We start from the raw sequence: 20,987 nt of genomic DNA on the forward strand, positions 1-20,987 counted from the left end.
CACTACAGTTTTCTAAGCAATGCTTCTGACAATTAAGGCAAGGGGTCCAACAGCTGAAGTTGCCATATAAAAACTTTGCAACACAGCTCAGCTTCTGGACAATTGTTTGTTTAATAGCTACTTTAAATTCCCACCTTTCTTTGAATTATTAATTAGGAGCTGAGATAGACTGCAGAAATATTTTGCTGTGATCTGGCAAATCCAGCTCTTAGCATTATACTTTAATAAGCTTTTCAGAGCCTGTTATCACAACACAGTTTTGGCACTTTGCCAAATCTGAACTGGTGGATAATTCTGAACTGAAGACTTCCAAGCAAACCTTGCTAGAAATGCCTAGCTCAGTGTTTAGCGGTGAAAAGAATAACCAAATGCTTAAATCTATGCTGGACAATTAAAGAGTGGCAAACATGACTCATTCTAATGTTTTTGTTTTTAGTAGTACATTCAGGAAAGCAACTGGAATTTGGTGTTTTCTGACGGAGGAATTTTCCCCTAACCCCAAACAGGGCATTGCTAAGCCACCAAAAAAATTTTTTTCATGGGAGTTTCACTGTGTGAATACACACAGAGAATTTTCCAAGATGGCTATCCATCCGAGATCTAAATCTATGTTTTGACTTCAGATTTTAGATTTAATTTTTTTTGCCCTATCATGGAACAAAAAAAAAGGATGTTGTGAACCCAATTTACAATACGTAAAACATCTTAAAAGGGTCTGCTTGTTTCATTTTCATGAGCATGCTGAAAAAAACTTGCACTTCATTCTAAGCATACAGTTGTGTAAAACAGATTATAAGCAGTATGTGTCAGGAAGTGAAATGTTAATTAGCTCTATCACCATATTAGAGCATATGTTTGGAATGCTCCTACTGAACCCTACTTACTGTTTCAAATCAGATTTCCTAGTAAATTCTTGTAATATGCTAGGATAGTATCCGTAGAATATATTACATTTTGGAAGATAGCAGGTTGGGTTCAAAGAGCTGTGAGCAGATATATCTTGGCTTCCACTTTCCAGTGCAGCCCTCTGTGCCTCCTTCCCCCAACAGCTTCTCCTGATGGTTTGGGTACCCTTAGAAACTGTGTGGAATGCATGAAAAGGGGAATTGGCTGAAACTGCTTTCTCCACTTGCAAATGGAAGGCCATTCCACTAAAGGCAGGAGAAGTTTGAGTCCTACCCACTACTTATTAGAAAACTAGAGTAGATACACCATGTTAGAACATAAGAACATAAGAAAGGCCCTGCTGGATCAGACCAAGGCCCATCAAGTCCAGCAGTCTGTTCACACAGTGGCCAACCAGGTGCCTTTAGGAAGCCACAAACAAGACATGTTTAGGCAAAGAAATGCATTGAACATCCTTTGGATAGCAACCACGCTTAGAACCTGCACAAACAGACTTTCCTGTCACTGTTTACCGTATACTCGTGTATAAGCCGAGTTTTTCAGCCCCAAAAAAGGGCTGAAAAAGCCGAACTCGGCTTATACACGGGTCAATACGGTAGGAGAGGGGAGGGGGGAGGAGGGAGGAGGGAGGGAGGAACTTACCGCTCGCAGCCTCGCCTGGGAGCCTTTCTCCTGCCGGCAGGGGCCTTCCTGGGCCGGCAGGAGGTCTCTGCTGGCTGCTCCGCCGCCGCCCAGGCGCCTGGGCGCCTTTCTTCTGCCGGCAGGGACCTTCCTGGGCCGGCAGGAGGCCCCTGCTGGCTGCGCCGCCGCCACCCACGCGCCCAAGCACCTTCCTCCGGCCGGCAGGGGCCTGGAAAGGCCTCCTGCCGGCCCAGGAAGGCCACGCCGCCGATTCGCCGCGTCTCCCGGTAAGTAGGGGGTTCAGGGGCTCTTCCCCCTCCCCCCCTTGGATGGCACTGGGGTTGGGGTGGGGTGGGGCGGGTTGGGGCGGGAGGGCCTGGGAGGCCGGCGGGAGGGCGACCTGGGGCAGGGGCCCTGCGCTCTAAAATGGCGGCCGCCATTTTAGAGCGCAGCATTGCCGGTAAAGGGAATTTCTTATTGACCCTCGGCTTATACGCGGGTCAATAAGAAATTCCCTTTTCTGGCCTCAAATTTGGGGGGGTCGGCTTATACTCGGGTCGGCTTATACCCGAGTATATACGGTATGTCCTGTTTATGTTCCACTTTGTGTGTGTCAACCTTTTCTACTTCCTTTGTAATGAATGGGTAAGTCCTTGTGTGCAAAAGAAAGACTGTGAGTGAATAACAATACCACTAGATTGAAGTACTGGGCCATTCTAGTTTCTGAGGAACTTGATGCCATAAGCCATGGAAACCCTGTGTGCACACACAAGGACATACTTAAGTGCCGGTTCTTAGTTTCAAATGGCTTGGAGCAGGCCTACCTGAAGGAACACTTCCTCCTGCACTTTTCAGTCTACCAGTTACAATCTGCCTTCCAAGCTAGTATCTCTGTGCCTCTGCCTGCAGAGGTCAGACGGGTGGTGACCAAAGACAGAACTTTTACACTGATGGCACTGTGCCTTTTGAACGCTCTTGGGGTCTACCTGCTGCTAACCGAGGCTTTTAACCGAGGGGTTCTATCTCTTTAGCTGGTTTTTTTGGGTCTGCTTCTAGCCAGAGGACTGTTTTATTATTATAATGTAAGACTGTTGAGTGTTGTTTTGCACTTTCATACCCTGTATTATTGATATTTTTTCTCCTTTTAAAAATGATTTTATTGTATTGTTTTACTTTGTGAATCACCTCTGGAAATGTGGCATATAAAAGTTCTAAATAAATAAATAAGGGCACATTGGGTTTTGAAGTCTTTTCAGTTCTGACTTCTGACCCTAATCCTAAATTTGCTTCTGAATATTCGGGTAATGTGAAATATGTCCTGGCAGTTCTGTGATGCCAGGTAGAAAAATCACAAAAATCCCAAATGACTCTGCAACTAATAGATGTCTAATGATAGCAAAAGTAGTGAGACTATATTTATTTAAAATTATGTCCTCAAAGGTCATAATACCTTCCTCAAAGGTCAAGGCAGCATATACAGTGTATAACCAGGATGCAGAAGTGATACAGAAGTGAATAATTAGGAGTACTTTATCATATTTTTTGGGGGTGGGAAAGCTGAGCTCATATTAATGTTTTACACATTTGCAAAAATCTGTCACCAAAAGCAAATGAATAAACTGGCTGATTCCTTATCTGGTTTGGGGCTCCAACTTCTAGTAAAATATATATATATATCTAGGCATTAAAGGTCACACAGATGCTTCAGTTTTTGTTGTTGATGCTGCTGACAATGATTATAATTACAAGGAACTTCAAGCCAGGCTGAAAACACAATCAGCTATGGAGATTTCCAGGTGAGATTATTACCTCAACATTTCCGCTGAAAGGAAACAGAATCCTCCATTTTAACCTTTCAGAGCCTCTGAATCCTATATTTGCCTGTTTCAGTGTTACACACACAGAAGCCATGTTCAGTCCATCCAGTAAACACCAAAGGAGAAAGCAGATCCCAAATCTGGGAGAATAATTGGATTTTTAAATATTTCGCTGCTGAGATGAGGAACACATTTATGTGTCTGTGTTCCCCATTGCCTGCATGCTATTTCCATTTGCACAGATATATATTTTATCAACATAAACCTCGCAGTGACATGATGACACCCACATTCTTCATAGAAATTCCTTTCATGTTATAAAATTCATCTCAATACAGATATCCCTTTCTTATAAGCACCACAGGGTGAGGAATGTAGATGCTGAATATTATATTATTATTATTAACAAAATTTATATCTCGCCTTTCAGCTCTTAAAGGGCCACTAAGGCAGCTAAAAAATTAAGACGTATATGATAAAATTACATTATAACATCATTAAAATAACCCCCCTCCCAAACAAACCTCATTTAAACAACTTTTAAAAGAGTTTATAAAACCAGGTAAAATACATATAAAACAGTTAAAATACAAGTAAAACATACAGTGTTGGTTAGAAAGAAGGGATCATTGAGAGAATGCCAAACAAAGAAGTCTTCACCCTCTGGCGGAAGGTGGCAACAGAAGGGGACAGAAAAATATCTCTGGGGAGAGCGTTCCAGAGTTTTGGTGCCATGACCAAGGCGGCCCTATCCCAGGTTGCCACCTGCCTCATCTCAGAAGGTGGAGGCATAGGGTTGCCAGGTGGGTGGCTTCAGTGGGCAATTTCCTGTCAATCCACCTGGCTGCTCCAGAGCGGCAATCACGTGGCTGCACACAACCCGATTACATCACTTCAGGTTTTGCCCCCCAGAAGCGCCCCATCGCTGTAGCTGCTTTAGTGCTCAATCCCTCAGAATTTGGGTTTGAGTGCTAAAGTGGCTGTGGTGATGTGGCGCTTCCAGGGGTAAACCCGAAAGTGATGTAATTACGCCAGCCCCACCTCTCCCGTTGGAGAGGTGGGACCTGCAACTTTACGGGGGCACCCAAAGCAGGGCGTCCAAAGATGACTGTAACGGTCAGGCAGGTTCATATGGGATTCCGTGGTCACTCAGGTATGTTGGTCCCAAACCATATAGGGCTTTGAATGACAAGACTAGCACCTTGAATTGTGCTAAGAAACAAACTGGAAGCCAGGGTAGGTGGCCCAAGACTGGAATGATATGGCCCCTGCAACCCACTCCAGTCAACATGCTGGCTGCAGCATTCTGTACCAACTCAAGTTTCTGAACACTTTTCAAGGGCAGCCCCACATAGAGTGCATTGCAGTAATTTAATCTAGATGTAAACAGGGCATGCAGCACAGTGGCCAGATTTCTTCAGTCCTGGAAAGGCTGCAGCTGGCTAACCAGCTGAAGCTGGTAAAAGGCACTCCTGGCCACAGCTGCCAGGTGGTTATCCAGCCATAGGCCTGGGTCCAAGAGCACCCCCACACTACAGACCTGTTCCTTCAAGGAACAGTCCAACCCCATCTTAAATCCCAGGTTTGACCTTCTGCCCACCAGTAGCACTAATTGCTTATCTTTGTATGGGCATGTCCCTTTATTTCAGCAAAATGAAACCTGAAGAGTGCCATCCTAACCAGAATCACACCCTTGTAAATTCAATGAAGTCAGCATGCTTAAAAGGCAACTCTTGTTTAGGATTGCACTATAAATGTAGCTAACTCCGCCCCACACAACTCTTAATAAGAGAAAGCTGTCTACACAGCAGCACAACAGGGCAATGTTATTATTTTCAATTCCTGAAGTAACTAGATGGAAATAATTTCCTAGGCGCCTTGGTAGGCCACTTATGGAATCCTATGACAGTGACAAGAGGTCATTCCTGGCAGCCAGCATTAATCAGAATGTTTGTTCCTTGATTAAATGTATGCATATTAACATAAAAGGGCTTCCATATGCTTTTTGCCAATGACTCCATAGCAACAAAATTATTTTTCCCCTAAGTGCTACGACTGAAAATACAACATGGGAATCTTAGATTCATGCTGAGTTCACAGGGGTTTAATTTATCAACAGAGATGGGCTAAATTCCAAGCTGAAGGAGTGATCTCGCTTGATGCCAAGAACCATTTTGAATTCATTATGATATTACTTCTGTTTCCCCTTTCCAAGTCAGTGCTTGGGTGTTCACTGTGGTCCCTACCCCTATATTTTTCTAGAACTTTTAAATTTAATTTTCCATGGGGCTGTATGGAATACGTCACATAGATATCGTGGGTTCTGTGCGAATCCACTCATTTCTAATAATCAATGGGCGGTACTTGAGAATCTACCAGAAGAGCATACATTCTGCATTACTCCGGATTCTGCAAGGATGTTCTTGTATACTGGAAAACACAACTTTGGATAATGCATTCAGACATACATGGTGTCATGGATATCTGAGAAAACACATATCATATCAACAAAGTTAACACCTCAGGACAACTGATTCTCATAAGGTGAATTGTACTATTTTTAGTTAATCCTTCAAAGAAAATCTGTGTCACACATCATCATTGCCTTAACAGGCTGACTTGCACTGAAGTAAGCACACAGTTGTTTAACTGTGTTAAAGAATAATTTGTCTAGAGTGCAAAAGGCAAAGAAACCAAGCAGCGCAAATTTACTTGAGTGACTGCAGACAGCAGAATTGCCTCCAAGCATTAATAGAGAACACGGTGGTGAAACATGAAAGTGGCACTTTTTCAGTCATTTTGCAAAGTATAACCTTACTTTAAAGGCTTCGGGTCGCATTCACTCTGACATAAACAAGCAATTGCTAGCAACATGTCAGGGTTCACACCATTGGTTAACATCAGGTAAAAAGTATGATTTAAAGCTATTAGGGAAAAAATTAATATGTCAAAATCATTGTGAAGGCAGGATTCTGTTTTTGCAATATATCCTGATCTTCAACTTCATGAGGGAGCTTGTATGTGTTCTTCAAGGGAAACTCATTTGACTGCACTAGTATCATTTTGGTTAGCTTCTGAAAACAATTCATCCTCTCTTCGCAGCAAGTGGTCTGCGTGTGAATATTCCACTAATATATTAAGGCAGATGTAAGGATAGCTTTGCTAGCAGGGTGGTAATGAAAAGGTGGTGCTGAAAACAAATAAACAAATATAACAAAACCATACCGAGACATTTTTTGATTTTGTGAGTTACTTTCTGCAAACTGCTTTTAACATAATAACTGGATTCTACTTTATTCACAAACCCCATTTCATTTTTTTTTCCAGAAAGGCTAAGCAAATTAGCCTGCTGAGCTGGTTGGGTGTGCACACATGCCTGTGTATGCACAGAGGAACAATGTTTCATTTGTATCATTGCTTCTTACACTTAGCAAGAGATCTCTCTCAAAGTAGCACAATACTATTTGTTCAACATACGCTAACTAGAAAGAGGTTAACAGAAGCTTTGCCAGCTATGGAGGACAGGAAGGAAGTGGCAGGGGGAGTCACAGAGGCAGATTTTTCAAGACCTAGAGAGGTCTTTCTTCAGAGTCATTAAAATAAAAGAAAACTGTCTGATGTTCAAGAAAGCCAAACCTCCTGTGGCTCTCAGTACTTCTCACTTGGACAGATTTTTAGAACACTTTTTTGAATACCCTGCCTGAATTTATGAAGAAGTTCTGCAATACCAATTAGAACAGAGAGAGACTCAGAATTTCTCCAGAGTTCCATTCCCAAGTATGTTACAGTTTTACTTCTTCAGCCAGGTCTGGAGAAATTACACTTTCAACCTACAGCGGGAGGAAAATTTGCTGCCATTGCTTTCAAGCTTGAAAACAAATTCCCAAAGTTAAGGAAAAGGAATTAAGACAGCCCCACTGGACAGGAAGGAAGATGTATCCTCACTATAGCACAGGAAAGATAAAAGATAATAGTTCCCTCTTGCCACCTTAAAAAGATGTATCTTGGTTTTGCATCTGGCTATTTAATGCTTTTGCTTTGTCTCTAGAATTAAGAACTTCTCCTCGGGCATCTTCTCTGTGCGCAGAAAAACTTCAAATGCTTTGAAGTTTCACACAGCACAAATTGTCTGGAGTTGATTTCAGTAAAATACTCCAAGGAGGCAAGGTCACTGCTCCCAGTGATATGTATGTCTGCTTCTTCTCTTTTGCCAAGCCCTGCTGATGTTCATAGACTTGTAATCTGCTTATGTTATATTATCTCCTGGCATCTTTTCTAACCGGAAAGATGTATGTTGTTTTAGCCTGGTGTTTCTGGTTGATTTAGTATGCAGCAAAATTCTTCTATAAAATAAACCTGATTTTGCCTTTATAACTGAGTGCTTTATTTCTTTACATGTCATATCCTTGCTGGTCTGAACTCTTCCTTTAAGAGAATGAATGACAACTGCTTAATCTTGCCAGGAAAATAGAATATATCTGAAAACTGCAACCAAATGCAGAAGTTGTCTAACTCCCACATTTGCAAAAATATTGATGGGTTCTTTAATCTCAAAAAAACTTCAAGTACTTCCTTAAAGACATACCAACCTGAGTTTGCTGGCTTAGGCCAAGAATCCATCCTTCACTTACTCTTGAGGTGAACACACAGGAATACATCAAACTACCTTATTCTGAGTCAGACCACTGGTTTATTAAGGTCAGTACCGCTTACTCTGACCAACAGTGGCTCTTCACAGTCTCAGGTTGAAGCTTTCACATTGCTTACTACCTGGTCCTTTTAACTGGAGACGTCGAGGACTGAGCCTGGGTCCTTTGGCATGGAAAGCAAATGCTATACCACAGCCACAGCCCTTTCCCACAAAGTAGGTATGGAAGCTGCTGTATTCTCCTAACTTCTGCTCCCACAATATCTTATCCCCAGCAGATTGCTGGCGGGGGTTGGGAAGGAAGGAACTTCAGAGGCAGGAGTTTGGTCTACGTGGGGAGGAAGCCAACACAAGAAGACTTGCTACCAAGTTTAAGTATCTTATTTTCCTCGGCTTTTTATTCAAGCATCACTTCAGTGACTCTTCAAACATTTGGGCTATTGTTGTTTGTGATTTCTCTATCTCAGCCTAGACTGTAATGACCAAAGTCCATAACCTGGAGCAAAGGTCAAGCATCCACACCAGCATTTTAAAAATGTGTTAATAAATATGGGCTAGTTTCAAAAATATCATCAAAATGTAAGCACACTGACAATGAGTTTAAACTTCTCCATCACTGTGAAGAGGAAGCACACAGCGCTTCTTTCTCTTTGTATCCTCAAGTGCCCTTGAAAAGCTCCTATATGACGGAAGACTAAAATAGACAGGATACTGGGAAATAGCCACTGCACAGGTTGGAGCTGCAGTGCAAAGAAAGAGTGGGTTTAACCCCCTTCCTATACCAGTATTAACCCTCAGAGCAAAAAAGACAGGCACCTTCTTGTGGTGTTCTCACCATGGGAACTTCTATAGTTACTCTTGCCATTTATTAAACTCTGAGATCTCCCCATGGATCTCCCAGAGATCTAATTTGGCCATCCGTCCTTTACTTGTGATATATGGGGACATACACTCACACTGAATAATGTACTGTCAATCCACTTTAAATGCACTCTACCGATCATTTGCAAGTGGATTTTTCCATTTCGCACAGTAAAACCCAGTTGCAGAGTGCATAGTCTGGGAATCTCTATGTTTTGCCATGGCTGCAACAATTAAATGTTGCAATCCTACAAGCCATGCATGGATAAGGCCCATTTATTTCTCTGAAATTTGTGATTGAGTAAACAGGTGGTACATTACTGTCTAAAGTTATGGAAAGGAATTTCTGCTAGAACAGAAGATGATGGGAATTATTCTTTCTTGCATCGATTGAATAGGTGCTATTTACTGTCCTCCCAACGGTGAAACTTTCACAGGCTTTTTTTTCTAACTATACCTCCTGTCTTTGGCTTGAAAGCATGCTGTGCACCTCTGAAGGTTTGGACCCTCCATTTTCTTGTAGCCGTGTCAGCCCCTAATCCTGAAATAAGAGCAACTAAGAACCAAACTACTTACCTTACTCTGCACCTTTGGAAGGCTTCTTTCTTGCTTTTGAAATGGTAAAATCTCATGAGAATAACATCTGAGAACTATGCCATTAAAAGGTACTACCTAACCCATAATCCAGAGTGCATACCTCAGAAACATTGATCCGCCCCTCTTGAAATGAGCACGTTGTGGGATCATGGGTGCAGAGGTTCCGATATTTACACCAGTGGCAACGAAAAGCACTGTTCACACAAGACAGGCACCTGTCGAGAAAGTAATAATACACCAACTTACTCTGTGTGTGTGTGTGTGTGTGTGAATGATGCTTGCTACATTTTATCCTGGGCATTTTTTGAGTCTTGTTAATGTGTCATTACTACTGAATAATCAACAATGAATTCATACATAACTTAACTCAATAAATATTTTAAATGAAATTGTTCATGAAATTGACTTATCTATGTCTAATTGTCTTATCTATGATGCATGGATGCAGGTAAATTTCCTTTAACCCTTGCAGGGTATAAGGTATGTGGGCCTGGAGTGGAGCCAGGTAGGGTCTCATGTGATCTAGCCAGTGGAAAGAGAGAGTACACTTACATAAAGCTGACACTCCCCTCAAAATGTGCAGCCATAGCAACCCATGTGCCCTGCACGTAGGATAAGCCAGTCATCATCAGGGGCCAAGGACTGGGTCATTTTTGCTTGTTCTGCATTGCACCCTCAAAGAGAGAACTAATGTTTAGACATGTAATTTTCTTTTGCTTATTAGGCCCTAACTATGAGTGACAACACGTGGGCATACAGCAGATCTGGGAGAGTATATTGGCCAGGCACCTTGAGGCACTACTTGGTGAGTTTATTCAAATTAACCTCTTGTGTTTTACCAGTCTGCAAGGACTTAGTAAGGGGATCTCCTAGGGACTGGTCGCCTCACTTACCACCCAAAACCCTCAGCCCAAAGCTCTCTAGCCTGGGTGTGTGGGGGGGTGATACTGCAAGGACCTTTTTGGTGTATCTGTAAGTGCATATGTGATGAAAGGCTGGCACAGTTTGCTTACTATTCAGAATAGGGTTGCCAACTCTTGGTAGGGATATAACTGGAGATTTAGAGGTGGAGCCTTGGTGAGAGGAGGGACCTCAGCAGGTTATAATGCTACAGAGTCCACCCTCCATGGCAGCCTTGAACAGACTGCTGGACTTGATGGACCTTGGTCTGGTCCAGCATGGCCTTTCTTATTGTTCTCCGGGGAACTGATTTCTGTAGAGTGGAGATCAGTTGCAATTCTGAAGAGTTTATTGGATAAATAAACCATGGCTATCTGTTTTATGGGGATAGTTGTGATCATGAGACAGGGCTTCACATGATCACCACAATTTCATATTCTCCTTCCTTCACCTCTAAACAAAAAAGTCCAGCAAAAATAAATTGTGTGTGTGTGTGTGTGTGTGTGTGTGTGTGTGATAAATGACTTTTGCCCTGTAGATTTATAAATTGTCCTTTGCTTAAATAAAGCAGAGATTAAATTTGTACATCAAAAGTGGTCAATAAAAAAGGAGTTTTCTATCCTGCAGGAGATCCGCTGGTGCGTAGATTTTGTTATTATCTTATTTTTCTCTTGTAAGTTTCAAGTTTCACATGGCATCAGATGGACAATGTACAGCCTTACCTGGTGTCTTGAAAGTTACTGTATGTAACTCGTTATGTGACAGCAGCAATAATAGTTTAATGCCATCTAGTGGGTCAGCTGGAACTCAAGCAAAGACTGCTACAATTCTATTGTACAATTGCTCCAGATTTTGCCCAGGGCTTTGGTTAGCCTCTGCTACGCATGCAATTTTTTCTTCTCCTGCCACTAAGATAGTGTTTTTAGCTGTTTTTTGCCTTGGGATATTTTCAGAGCAGCAGTTCCCAAAGGGACAAAACTCTAAACAGCATTTGAATCATGAGCATTTCTGTTCCCAGTGTGAAAAAACCTTTTCTTCTAATAATAAACATCTTTGGAGAAAAAGGGGGGAATTTTATATTTGTAAAGGCCAACAGCAGCTTTATGATCCAAGAGTTCAACTCCTTGCACTAATTTACTGGTTAATAGCAGAAAACCTTCATTTTCTTCTCCTCCCCAGCAACCAATGGTAACACAACAGACGATCTGATATTTTTAAGGGAAGTACTGGCCACTGTGATACAGTTCTTTCTTTGGCATCACTAAGGCAACAATGTTACAATTTTTTATCTAAAATGAGGCACATGGGGAATCTCACCACCTTATCAACAGAAAAGACCCCAATGCCAAACTGAAGAGGGTGGGTGATTCTCCCCCTTACTATGAGAAAACACATATTAACCATATCCTACTTTTTTTTCTTTTGACACTTTTATAAAATCAGCAACACTTTTGTAAAATCAGCTAAGGAAGCTGATTTTACTCATAAAAATGTTAATCTGAAGAGGGTAGTAATATGAAGAATTGTGAGCTGAGTATATTTAATTACTCATGTGTTTGACCCATTTCTCTCTCCATTTCTGTTGGCAGGCATCTGAATGTCGCCTGCTCTTTAGTTCTCTGTTCTAGGCTAGAAATGGATCTCCCTCTCAGAGAGCTATTCCCATGGTCTAGCCTGAGCATCTCACTATGCCACACAGGGCCCCAATGCAATTTTCTACTCTGTTTCAGCTGGGAATAGCCTCCTCAAAGCTACTTCTTATTTAGACTGGAACTACATGTGTAGTGTAAAGCTCAGGAAGGCTGAAATGTGATTGTCAATCAACCTTCCTGCACAGTCGTTAATCAATTCAGAAGCATAGCACAAGCACACTCTCAGTCGTGTTATTGTTTTGAATGAAAGAAACCTGATAACCACACATTTAGAAGTCAGAACCTTGGGCTTGGATCCTGTCTTTCAGCCCATTGTGGGGAGGGGGAAGGTGATTTTTACTGATCTCCTCTTCTCACTGTTGGCGTTCTCTCTTACTTTGACCCCCCCATTGTTCCTGGTGGTTCACTGACCCATGCAAGAACAATTGAAGGGGCACAGATGCATGCAGCAAGAGGTTGGAAAGTTGCCATTTGTGTAGAACAGCTCTGTTTGTACTGCCGTGGGTCCAAGGCCTACTTTTTTCACATGTGCATCCCAAGCAGAAGAGCTGAAAAGTGCTTTAACCAGAAAATGTAGTTTCGGCTACAGAGTGGCAGATGTTTTATGGGTTTCCTGCTTTCTGCAATTTTCAATTTCCCCCACTTTAGGACTGATAAATGATACGAGATATCTTTGGACCACTATCAATGGGAAGCTCTCACTTTAAGGAAGTGCTCTCCTCTTTTTGAAACACTAGGGCCATGCACCCAAACCCCCATGGACATTAAAGGTTACTTAAGAAAAGCAAGACTTGGCTTTAAGACCATCAAAGATGAGATTGTGATGCTAACACTTAATCTATCAGCACACGAGTGCTTAAGTATGAGGCATGCCAACAACTGTACATTATCGTATTTCAGGTGGTTTTCTTTATTTATTTAGACTCCCAAAAGCAATGCTTGGGGTAGCTTAGAATGATTAATATCACAACACTGTACTGATGTTTCACTGGTTGATCTTTGGCATCTATACTATGCTTTAGTGGCAAGATAATCAACCTATGCTCAGTATATACAGGTATAACAAAAAGTTATTCCTAACTTAACTTGGGAAGCAATCGTTCTCAACATTGGCTGCTACAGTTCACCACTTCTTAATAATGCTCATTTGGTTTTCATGGCTATTACTTATTATTGAGTTGTCTCCTGAACTGAATAATGCTAACTCTTATTGATAGAATCTTCAGGTACTGGTGAGTAGGAGGAAGAGACGTAGCGTCTTACAGTTGGTGGGCACTGCAGTTGTAGAACTTGAACTCAGTGCTGACAAACATCTTGCCTGTCTCTTTGGATTTCAGCAGCAGCTCTATCCCAAACCAGTCTGGAGAAAGAAAGAGAGGAAAGGACAATTAAAAGAAGCAAAAATCAGCTATGACGATGGAATCATTTAATTCCCTCATATATAGCCTCATTGTCTGCCAGACCCCTTTCTTAGATCCTTCTGGAGTTTTGCTTGCCTTCCAATTGCTTTTCACCTCCCTTGTCTGGTGAGGCTATTGCAACTTGTTCTTTCAAAGTGGTGATGCTGGATGAGTAGCCCTATACAGTGGGAAAGTATCTGGTCACCCACTTTTGTTACGTGGGCCATTGGCATCACATCCCATCAGTGATTTAGCACTGGCTCTTAAACAAATGGAGTTATTTTGACCTATAAAGCCCTAAGTGGACTAGGCTGTGTAAGTCTTCTCCTGTGCCTTGTCATAAGTTCTAAGACTTCGTACACTCACAATGCCATACTAACCAGAGTTATAGCCTTCTAAGCCCTTTGAAGTCTATGGGTTTAGAAGAGTAGAACTCAACTTAGGAGGGCACTGTCATGGTATGGAAGACACACCAATGCAAGTGTTTTTCAAACTGTCAGAATAGCATGAGAAAAACCAGATCATGCAGGAGAAACCCACAGTGAAGCTGAAATTAACCCAACTTTTTTGACAGCTGATGCTGACATGGGCAGATGCCATAGCATGGAGACCTTTTTCATAGGGCGAGGCTCCTATATATCCAGAGTAATAGAAGTACTGGGACACAGGCCCTGGTTGACACATGCAAGAGATGAAGGGGAATTAAGGTAGCAAAATTCTGAGCTGGTAAAAGGAATTCCGTACACCAGACCATACATGATATACTACAGGTCTGCCTATTCCTTGCATTCAAAATTCCATGAAATAGAGCTCTAACCTTTATCTTTGCTTGCTGTGCTGTTTTTTTAATAGAGTTTATTTTTATTTATACCTTGCTTTGCTCCCCAATGGGGACCCAAAACTGCTTACATCATTCTCCCCTTCTCTATTTTAAGTTCACAGCAGATTCTGTGAGACGGATTAGGCTGAGAGAGACAGAGAGAGTAAAGTCACCTAGCAAGCCTCCATAGCACAGTGAGGATTCAAACCTGGGTCTTCCAGATCCTAGACTGTCACTCTAACCACTACCCCGCACTAACTAATATAGGGAAACATTGCAAAACATGATCCTCCTCCTGCAGTCTGAAGTGGTATAGTCCATTCTGCCACCTCATACCCATGCATATGAGAATTGGATCTGAGGTTGCTAGGTGGTGCCTTTTTGTGTATTCCACCTATATGCTAAGCAGATGTGACACTAACAGAAAGAAAAGTACTCATAACAGGTACTTTACAATTATGGAATTGGATTAATTTGAACAAACACCAACTTGCTCTGAAGTTAGTATTAAAGTTTTCACGTTCTCTGCCCAAGTAGGAATGCTTGGAAACCAGCCAATGAGAAAATAAGTTTAAAACAATTAGCTTTTGGTAACGATGAGCATAAGCATGTGTATAAGAAAGAACTTGACAGCAGTGACGTTAGCAAAGCAACAGCCTGAAAAATAGAAACCTCTTTCACCCACTCATGGTGACTGAGTCAGACCTCAAGAGCGTGAGTAACACCCACGTTGCCTCCTTCCTGGCCCGCCTCAAATAACAAAAGAATGAGACCCCTAATGATACATAAGCCCAGAAAGCAGATGGCTTGAAGTTTGACTGTTAAACGTGTGGGGTGCACACATTTTGATAGAAGCAGCTTACTCCCACTATAGGCAAACACAGTAGAGCCATGTTTGCAGATACTATCCCTTTCCCACCAGACGTCTGGAACTAGAGCTCTGCTGACTGAGTCTCTAGCTAAGGCTTACGGTACCACTGATATTTGTTCCAGTTCCTTGGACATCTCACACTCGCATCTCACACGTCAGGCATTCTTAAAACTGTTTTAGCAACCTAATGAAGTAAAGAAAGAGATTGACAAGACCTCACCGACCCCCAGGCAGGACCTACTACATGCCAAGCTCAGCAGAGAAAGTGACAGAACACCACTTGATGTCGCATGTCCCAACCCAACATGCTGAACAGAGTATCAACAATCTACAGCTTGTCTTGAATAATGACATTTCTTCTCACAGATTCTGGGTGGTTGGCCTGTCCTCACTTGCAGACAGAACTCCAGTGTAAATCAGCTTCTTACTAGTAATGATGGGTCACCTAACAGAGACACAAGCCCTGGGACCAGACCTTCAACATACCCTGATGCCTATACTGTTACCACATCAATCGAATAACACTCTTAAAGAATGTAGTCATATAAACCCTGTCACGAGGGGCTCATTTACCTGTACATTTTCCATTGTGGCATATGCCATCCATCACCTGTCAACAATGCTTTGTACTTGTTTATAGGTCCACCTCTAAGCAAGAATAGGAATGGACATAAAACTGACATCAAAAGTGGCAACACTCAGAAACTAATGGGAGAACATTTCAGTCTTCCAAGGCACTCTGCTACTTGACCACAAAGGCACCACATTTTAAAATAAATAAATAAAAATAAAAAGAGACTACCGTAAACTAGAATTTATCAGTAAATCCAATTCTATTTTATTAATATTTAATCAGGCTCATGGGTACCTTTTCCTACTAGGGATGTTAAATCAGAATGACTTTGACAGAAACACAGTGTTCCAGAAAGTTTTGTTGTGAATGTTTCATGCTGATCTTTTCTGGTATATCCCTGGGTTCTGTATTGAAATGCCACAGACCCACTGTTATCTGTTTCATTTCATTTAGTTTTGGTCCCACCGCAGCTTTTGCCACACTGAACATCTTTAAGGTGCCACAGGATTCTCAGTCATTCTTGATGCAGTGTAGAACTTGCTAGTTCCTCCCATGAAGTGCTGGTTCACACAGAATGCAGATAGGCAGGCCTGCTGTATCCTAGTGGTGATCAATCTTTTTGGCAGGGGTGTCACAAGGCAATCATAGAGTTTGAAGGGGCCATACAGGCCATCTGGTCCCCCCTGCTCAAAGCAGGGTCAGCCTAAAACATCCCTGACGAGTGTTCATCCAGCTGCTGCTTGAAGACTGCCAGTGAGGGGGAGCTCACCACCTCCCTAGGCAGTCGATTCCACTGCTGAACTATTCTTACTGAAAAGGGGGTGCCTTTCTAGTGCATACTATGATAACTGTACTTTGGGACAGATTTGCCTCAGGTCTACTGATTGAAGGAGAAGGCATCACTGGAGCAGTAAGCAACAGAGGAGTCTAATTCTAATACTAGTCCCACCAACTCTCCAGTTTTTATTCTAAGAAGTTCCTTGAAGTCCTGCCACTTGTGATGTCTGTACTGCAGTTTGGCTGCCCCTATTGTATCTCAATGAATAAGTCAGCTCACCCTGGTCCACAGGTATGGCAGGGACATCCTTAGATACTGGTGAGATGCATACAATCTGGTTGCCCAAAACTTGGCCTTCCACTTCAGTGAGGTTTCCAAATACGCAGGTGATACCAGTTGACAGGTCAGGTGCATCACTTACTAGCAAACTGAGCTGCAGAAAAAGGAAAGAGCCACAAAGAATGTTCAAAACAGCATTAAGAGTCCTGCAAACAGTGTGGTGCTGATTGTAACATTGCTTATATTGTTTTGAATTGTATGTAAGCTGTCTTGAGCTCTTCTGGTGGAGAGAGTGGGATACAAATTATTAAAAGGAAGGAAGGAAGAAGAAAGGAACTGGCACAACCATAAAACATTCTCTTCTCTTCCCTTTCCTCAGCATTGAAGCAGCAGTAAAGTGACAAGCTGCTCTTCAATAGCTTTCACATCATTGTATGGCAGTTGCAGTCACCCAGCTGACCTGATATGTGATAATACCAGTGGGCAGAAGTACAATAGACAATTCTCTTCCAGCTAGACATCATAAAAGCTTTTAATAGAGCTACAAATAGCCCAGCTTCCAACCAGGGCAACTTTCTTCCGCATGTCATCTGAAAATATATTTTCCATTAATATGCTAAAAACTCAGAGGTTGGTCAGTAAAGGATAACTCCTTGGGGCCTAGCCTCACAAATCTCAAATTACAGTACACAAAAGTCAATGTGTATCGACTTCCAACGCATGGCACCATGTGCTGAGGTGATAGTGATAGTTCTGCCCCACACAGATCACAGCATGGATTTCTATCTACCACTGTGAGTGCTCGAAAATCTACTTTCACAGTGGCATGCAAAAAGCTAATCCACACAGAGCTCTGCATGCGGCCGCCTCAGTGTATGGAATCCATACCTGAAATTAACGCAGAGTAACTGAAAACGACCAAAAAGACGAGCATAGGAAACATCAGTTAAAGCAAACCATTGCCCACCACTGCTACTTACCGGAAGGCTGTGCTCAGAAACTGGGATGCTGCTGGGCTGCACAATGATACTCATGCACTGGTTAATGCTGGCTGCAAAGCGGTATGGTTCATTTGCTCGCTCGCACTTGTCCCTCCGGGAACACCTGATACCAAAAGCATAGAATGGCATAAATGGAAAGCAAGCAGACTTCCACATTTTCCCTCCCAAAGGTGTTTGCAGTTCCCATTATTTGCCTCTAACTAGTACCATACGATGAAGAGATTTACTAGGAAAAAAATGATGTAGCACAATCTGCCAGGCATTACCACTCCTTCAAGAATAAGTAATTCTAGTAATAAGTAATTTCAGGACATGCTGGATAGCATGTGTGTGGTAGGTGTAAACAGTTCCAATGTAGTTCTGCTCAACAACATTTAATTGTAATGATTTCTGCAGTTACTTTCTCCAGACTCATTCCTTATTTTAGACCAGGGATGGGGAACCTCAGGACATTTTCCATGGCCCTCGGGAGCTCCGGGGCCGTGTGTGTGTGTGTGTGTGTGTGTGTGTGTGTGTGTGTGTGTGTGTGTGTGGGAGGCGTGGAGGCTGGGGCCTGGTTGCGTGGGGCCGGCGTGCGTGCGTGTGTGTGTGTGTGGGGGGGGAAGGCTTTTCTTTCTTCCTCTTTTTCTGTCACTCCTTTCTCGTCCTCTTTTTCTGTCTTTTTGTCTGTCTCCCTCCGTCCTTTTCTTTCTTTCTCCCCTCCCTCCATTTCTTTCTCCCTTTCTCTCTCTTTTCTCCTCCCTCCCTTTTCCTCTTTCTCTGTTTTCTTTCCTCCCTCCCCTGCAGATCGGCTGCGGCGCCTCGTTTGCTCGGGCCCACTGCTGGCTGCCCTCCTGCCTGGGGGGGGAGGAGGAAGGGGGGAGCAGGGGTGCCCTCCAGGCCTTCTCTGCATGGCCTCCCCTGGGGTTGCCAACCTCCAGGTGGTGGCTGGAGACCTGGCAACCCTAGCCTCCCCCCCTGCTGGGAGATCTACACCTGGTTATGGCCCCCGAATGATGTTATAAATGTGCAAATGGCCCTTGGCAGGGAAAAGGTTCCCCACCCCTGTTTTAGACAGATTGACCACATTTTACTTTAGTCTCTCACACAACAAGAGAAAGTGTTGTTTGTTAAGAGAAAGACGGCTCAAGCTGAGCGGAACCCAAGAATGGTATATCAGAGGACATAATCAGCTGAAACCAGATAACTTTGTGGAACAGAGAGCTGAGGTACCATCTAGTGCAGAATGGGCTATCTGGCCAATAAAGCACTTTTATTGGGCTCCCGTTGACTCTATCTGATTTTAATAAAGGAAAATTGCTTTCAGGATAACAGATGAGATATAGTACCCTTCTGTGTTATATCAGAACTTGGTTTTTATATGTAATATTCCAAATATACCTCAGTGCTTGTGCTCTGAAATTTTAAAGTTCTCTGGTCCTTTGTATGGATAACATGGTGGGAGGGAGACACACATAAGAATATAGACACAGCTGATCCATGCTTTAAAGAACTACCTATTCTTATTTAGTTGGGCTTCCAGGCTGCCTCACAGTCAGGGGCTCTGTGTGAGCTAAATAAAACATTACAGATTATTGATACACAATTAAAAACTGAATCATCTCTGCTAAAAACCATCTATATAGCAATTATTCCTTTCTAAACAGTCTTCTGGTGACAAATGAGAGTGGTGGTAGATTGGGGAGCTTGAACAAGGAAAATGACACCACTGTGGACATTATATACTTTGATTGTAATCTTTCTCAAAAAATCATATCAAATCAGGTTTGGGAAAGACTGGAGAAAGGCAGGGTAAAACCTAGAAAGTGAACAATTAGGGGATAATGTCATATGGACCCCCCCCCCAAAAAAAAACCTTCTCCAGTTTGGATGCCAAACCAGAAAAAAAAAACATCTGTATGGAAGCAAAATATGTTGATGCCTAAAAATGTGAGGGTAGCTATGCGCTTGAACATAGGGATGTTCAATTCCCATCATGGGATTCTGTGGCTGCTGCTGGTGCTTTTATTTTTCTAAGCATTAAATGCACCATCCACTGAGACTTAGAAGAACTATATAGCACAGGATGGCAACAACCTCACAACACTTGCTCCTTGATTAAAAACAGTGGCTAATTAATCTCCTCATGGAGGTGAAGGGTCTTAAAATGCTGGAAGCTTTCTTTCCTCTGTACACTGGGGACACCAGAGTTACGGTTGGTTTTCATGGTTGAATTTTCCAGACTCTCTCTCCCTTTCTTTCCCCCCTCCATCTTCCTCCTTGAACAGAAGCCATTACATGTCACAAGCTGAGTTATGAGCCCTGCAGCTGGCATGTGTTGGACACTTGGCTCATCACCAGAATCATTTCATTTGAGAAGAGCCCCAGAGTGTGCTGAAACTCTGAGCTTCTATCAAAATGAAGAAAAATGGAGAGAAGGGGCTAATCATCTCCTGATCTTTCCATTTTGCTTCAGCATAGGAGGTTATGGGGTCCCAGAGCTTACGCAGAGAGAGCTCTGAAAAAGTCAGTAGAAGGAGCACTGATACCAACCAAGCGCCAGGGATGTTGGTTCTTGTAGGTTATCCGGGCTGTGTAACCGTGGTCTTGGTATTTTCTTTCCTGATGTTTCGCCAGCAGCTGTGGCAGGCATCTTCAGAGGAGTAACACTGAAGGACACAGCCCGGATAACCTACAAGAACCAATGAACTCTGACCGTGAAAGCCTTCAACAATAGCCAGGGATGTTGTTCAGCTTCTGCCACTCAGTGCAAGTGGGACCTTTAGTAAATTGGGTGAGAAGACATGGGACCAAATAAAGTTTGGCAGGGGTGGTATGTTTATCCTCAAGAGCTAAGCAAGTTTACTAGAAGTATTTGGAAGAGTGTACTTAAAGAATGGGTCTGTTTCTATATTGCATACTCAAAAGACCATTGTTAGGTAAAGGTGGGGAGGACAGAATTTTCTTCCAGTTTAGAGTGGCATGTAACCTTTAGTGTTTTTTAAGGCCTTGGCTTACTTGCTTGAAACACCTGGGTATGGTAATCCAGCGAACATTTCCAGCATAGCAAACTTTAATTGTTCCTCTTATTTACACTGAGTTACACTCCCCTTGAAGGAACAGATCTGTAGTCTAGGGGTGGTCTTGGACCCAGGCCTACTTCTGCATAAGCAGGCTAAGCCATGGCTAAGATTTCCTTTTACCAGCTTCAACTGGTTAGCCATCTGTGGCCTTTCCTGGGCAGAAAACATCTGGCACCTATGGTACATGCCCTGGTTACAAC

The 20,987-nt window shown here is 42.7% G+C and overlaps 1 protein-coding gene across 1 annotated transcript in view; it reads right to left on the reverse strand.

The window, feature by feature from the left end:
• Positions 1 to 20,987, reverse strand: part of PLXNA2 (plexin A2) — a 451,224-nt gene that overhangs the window by 166,822 nt on the left and 263,415 nt on the right. Inside the window, exons 5-8 of the mRNA XM_056844100.1 lie at positions 17,705 to 17,828; positions 16,725 to 16,878; positions 13,266 to 13,362; positions 9,551 to 9,665 (exon numbers count right to left, since the gene is read on the reverse strand). Of these exons, the coding sequence (XP_056700078.1) occupies positions 9,551 to 9,665; positions 13,266 to 13,362; positions 16,725 to 16,878; positions 17,705 to 17,828 (490 nt within the window). The remainder of the gene's footprint in view (positions 1 to 9,550; positions 9,666 to 13,265; positions 13,363 to 16,724; positions 16,879 to 17,704; positions 17,829 to 20,987) is intronic.

Source organism: Euleptes europaea, chromosome 2 (assembly GCF_029931775.1).
Source record: "Euleptes europaea isolate rEulEur1 chromosome 2, rEulEur1.hap1, whole genome shotgun sequence".
Taxonomy (NCBI): Eukaryota; Metazoa; Chordata; class Lepidosauria; order Squamata; family Sphaerodactylidae; genus Euleptes; species Euleptes europaea.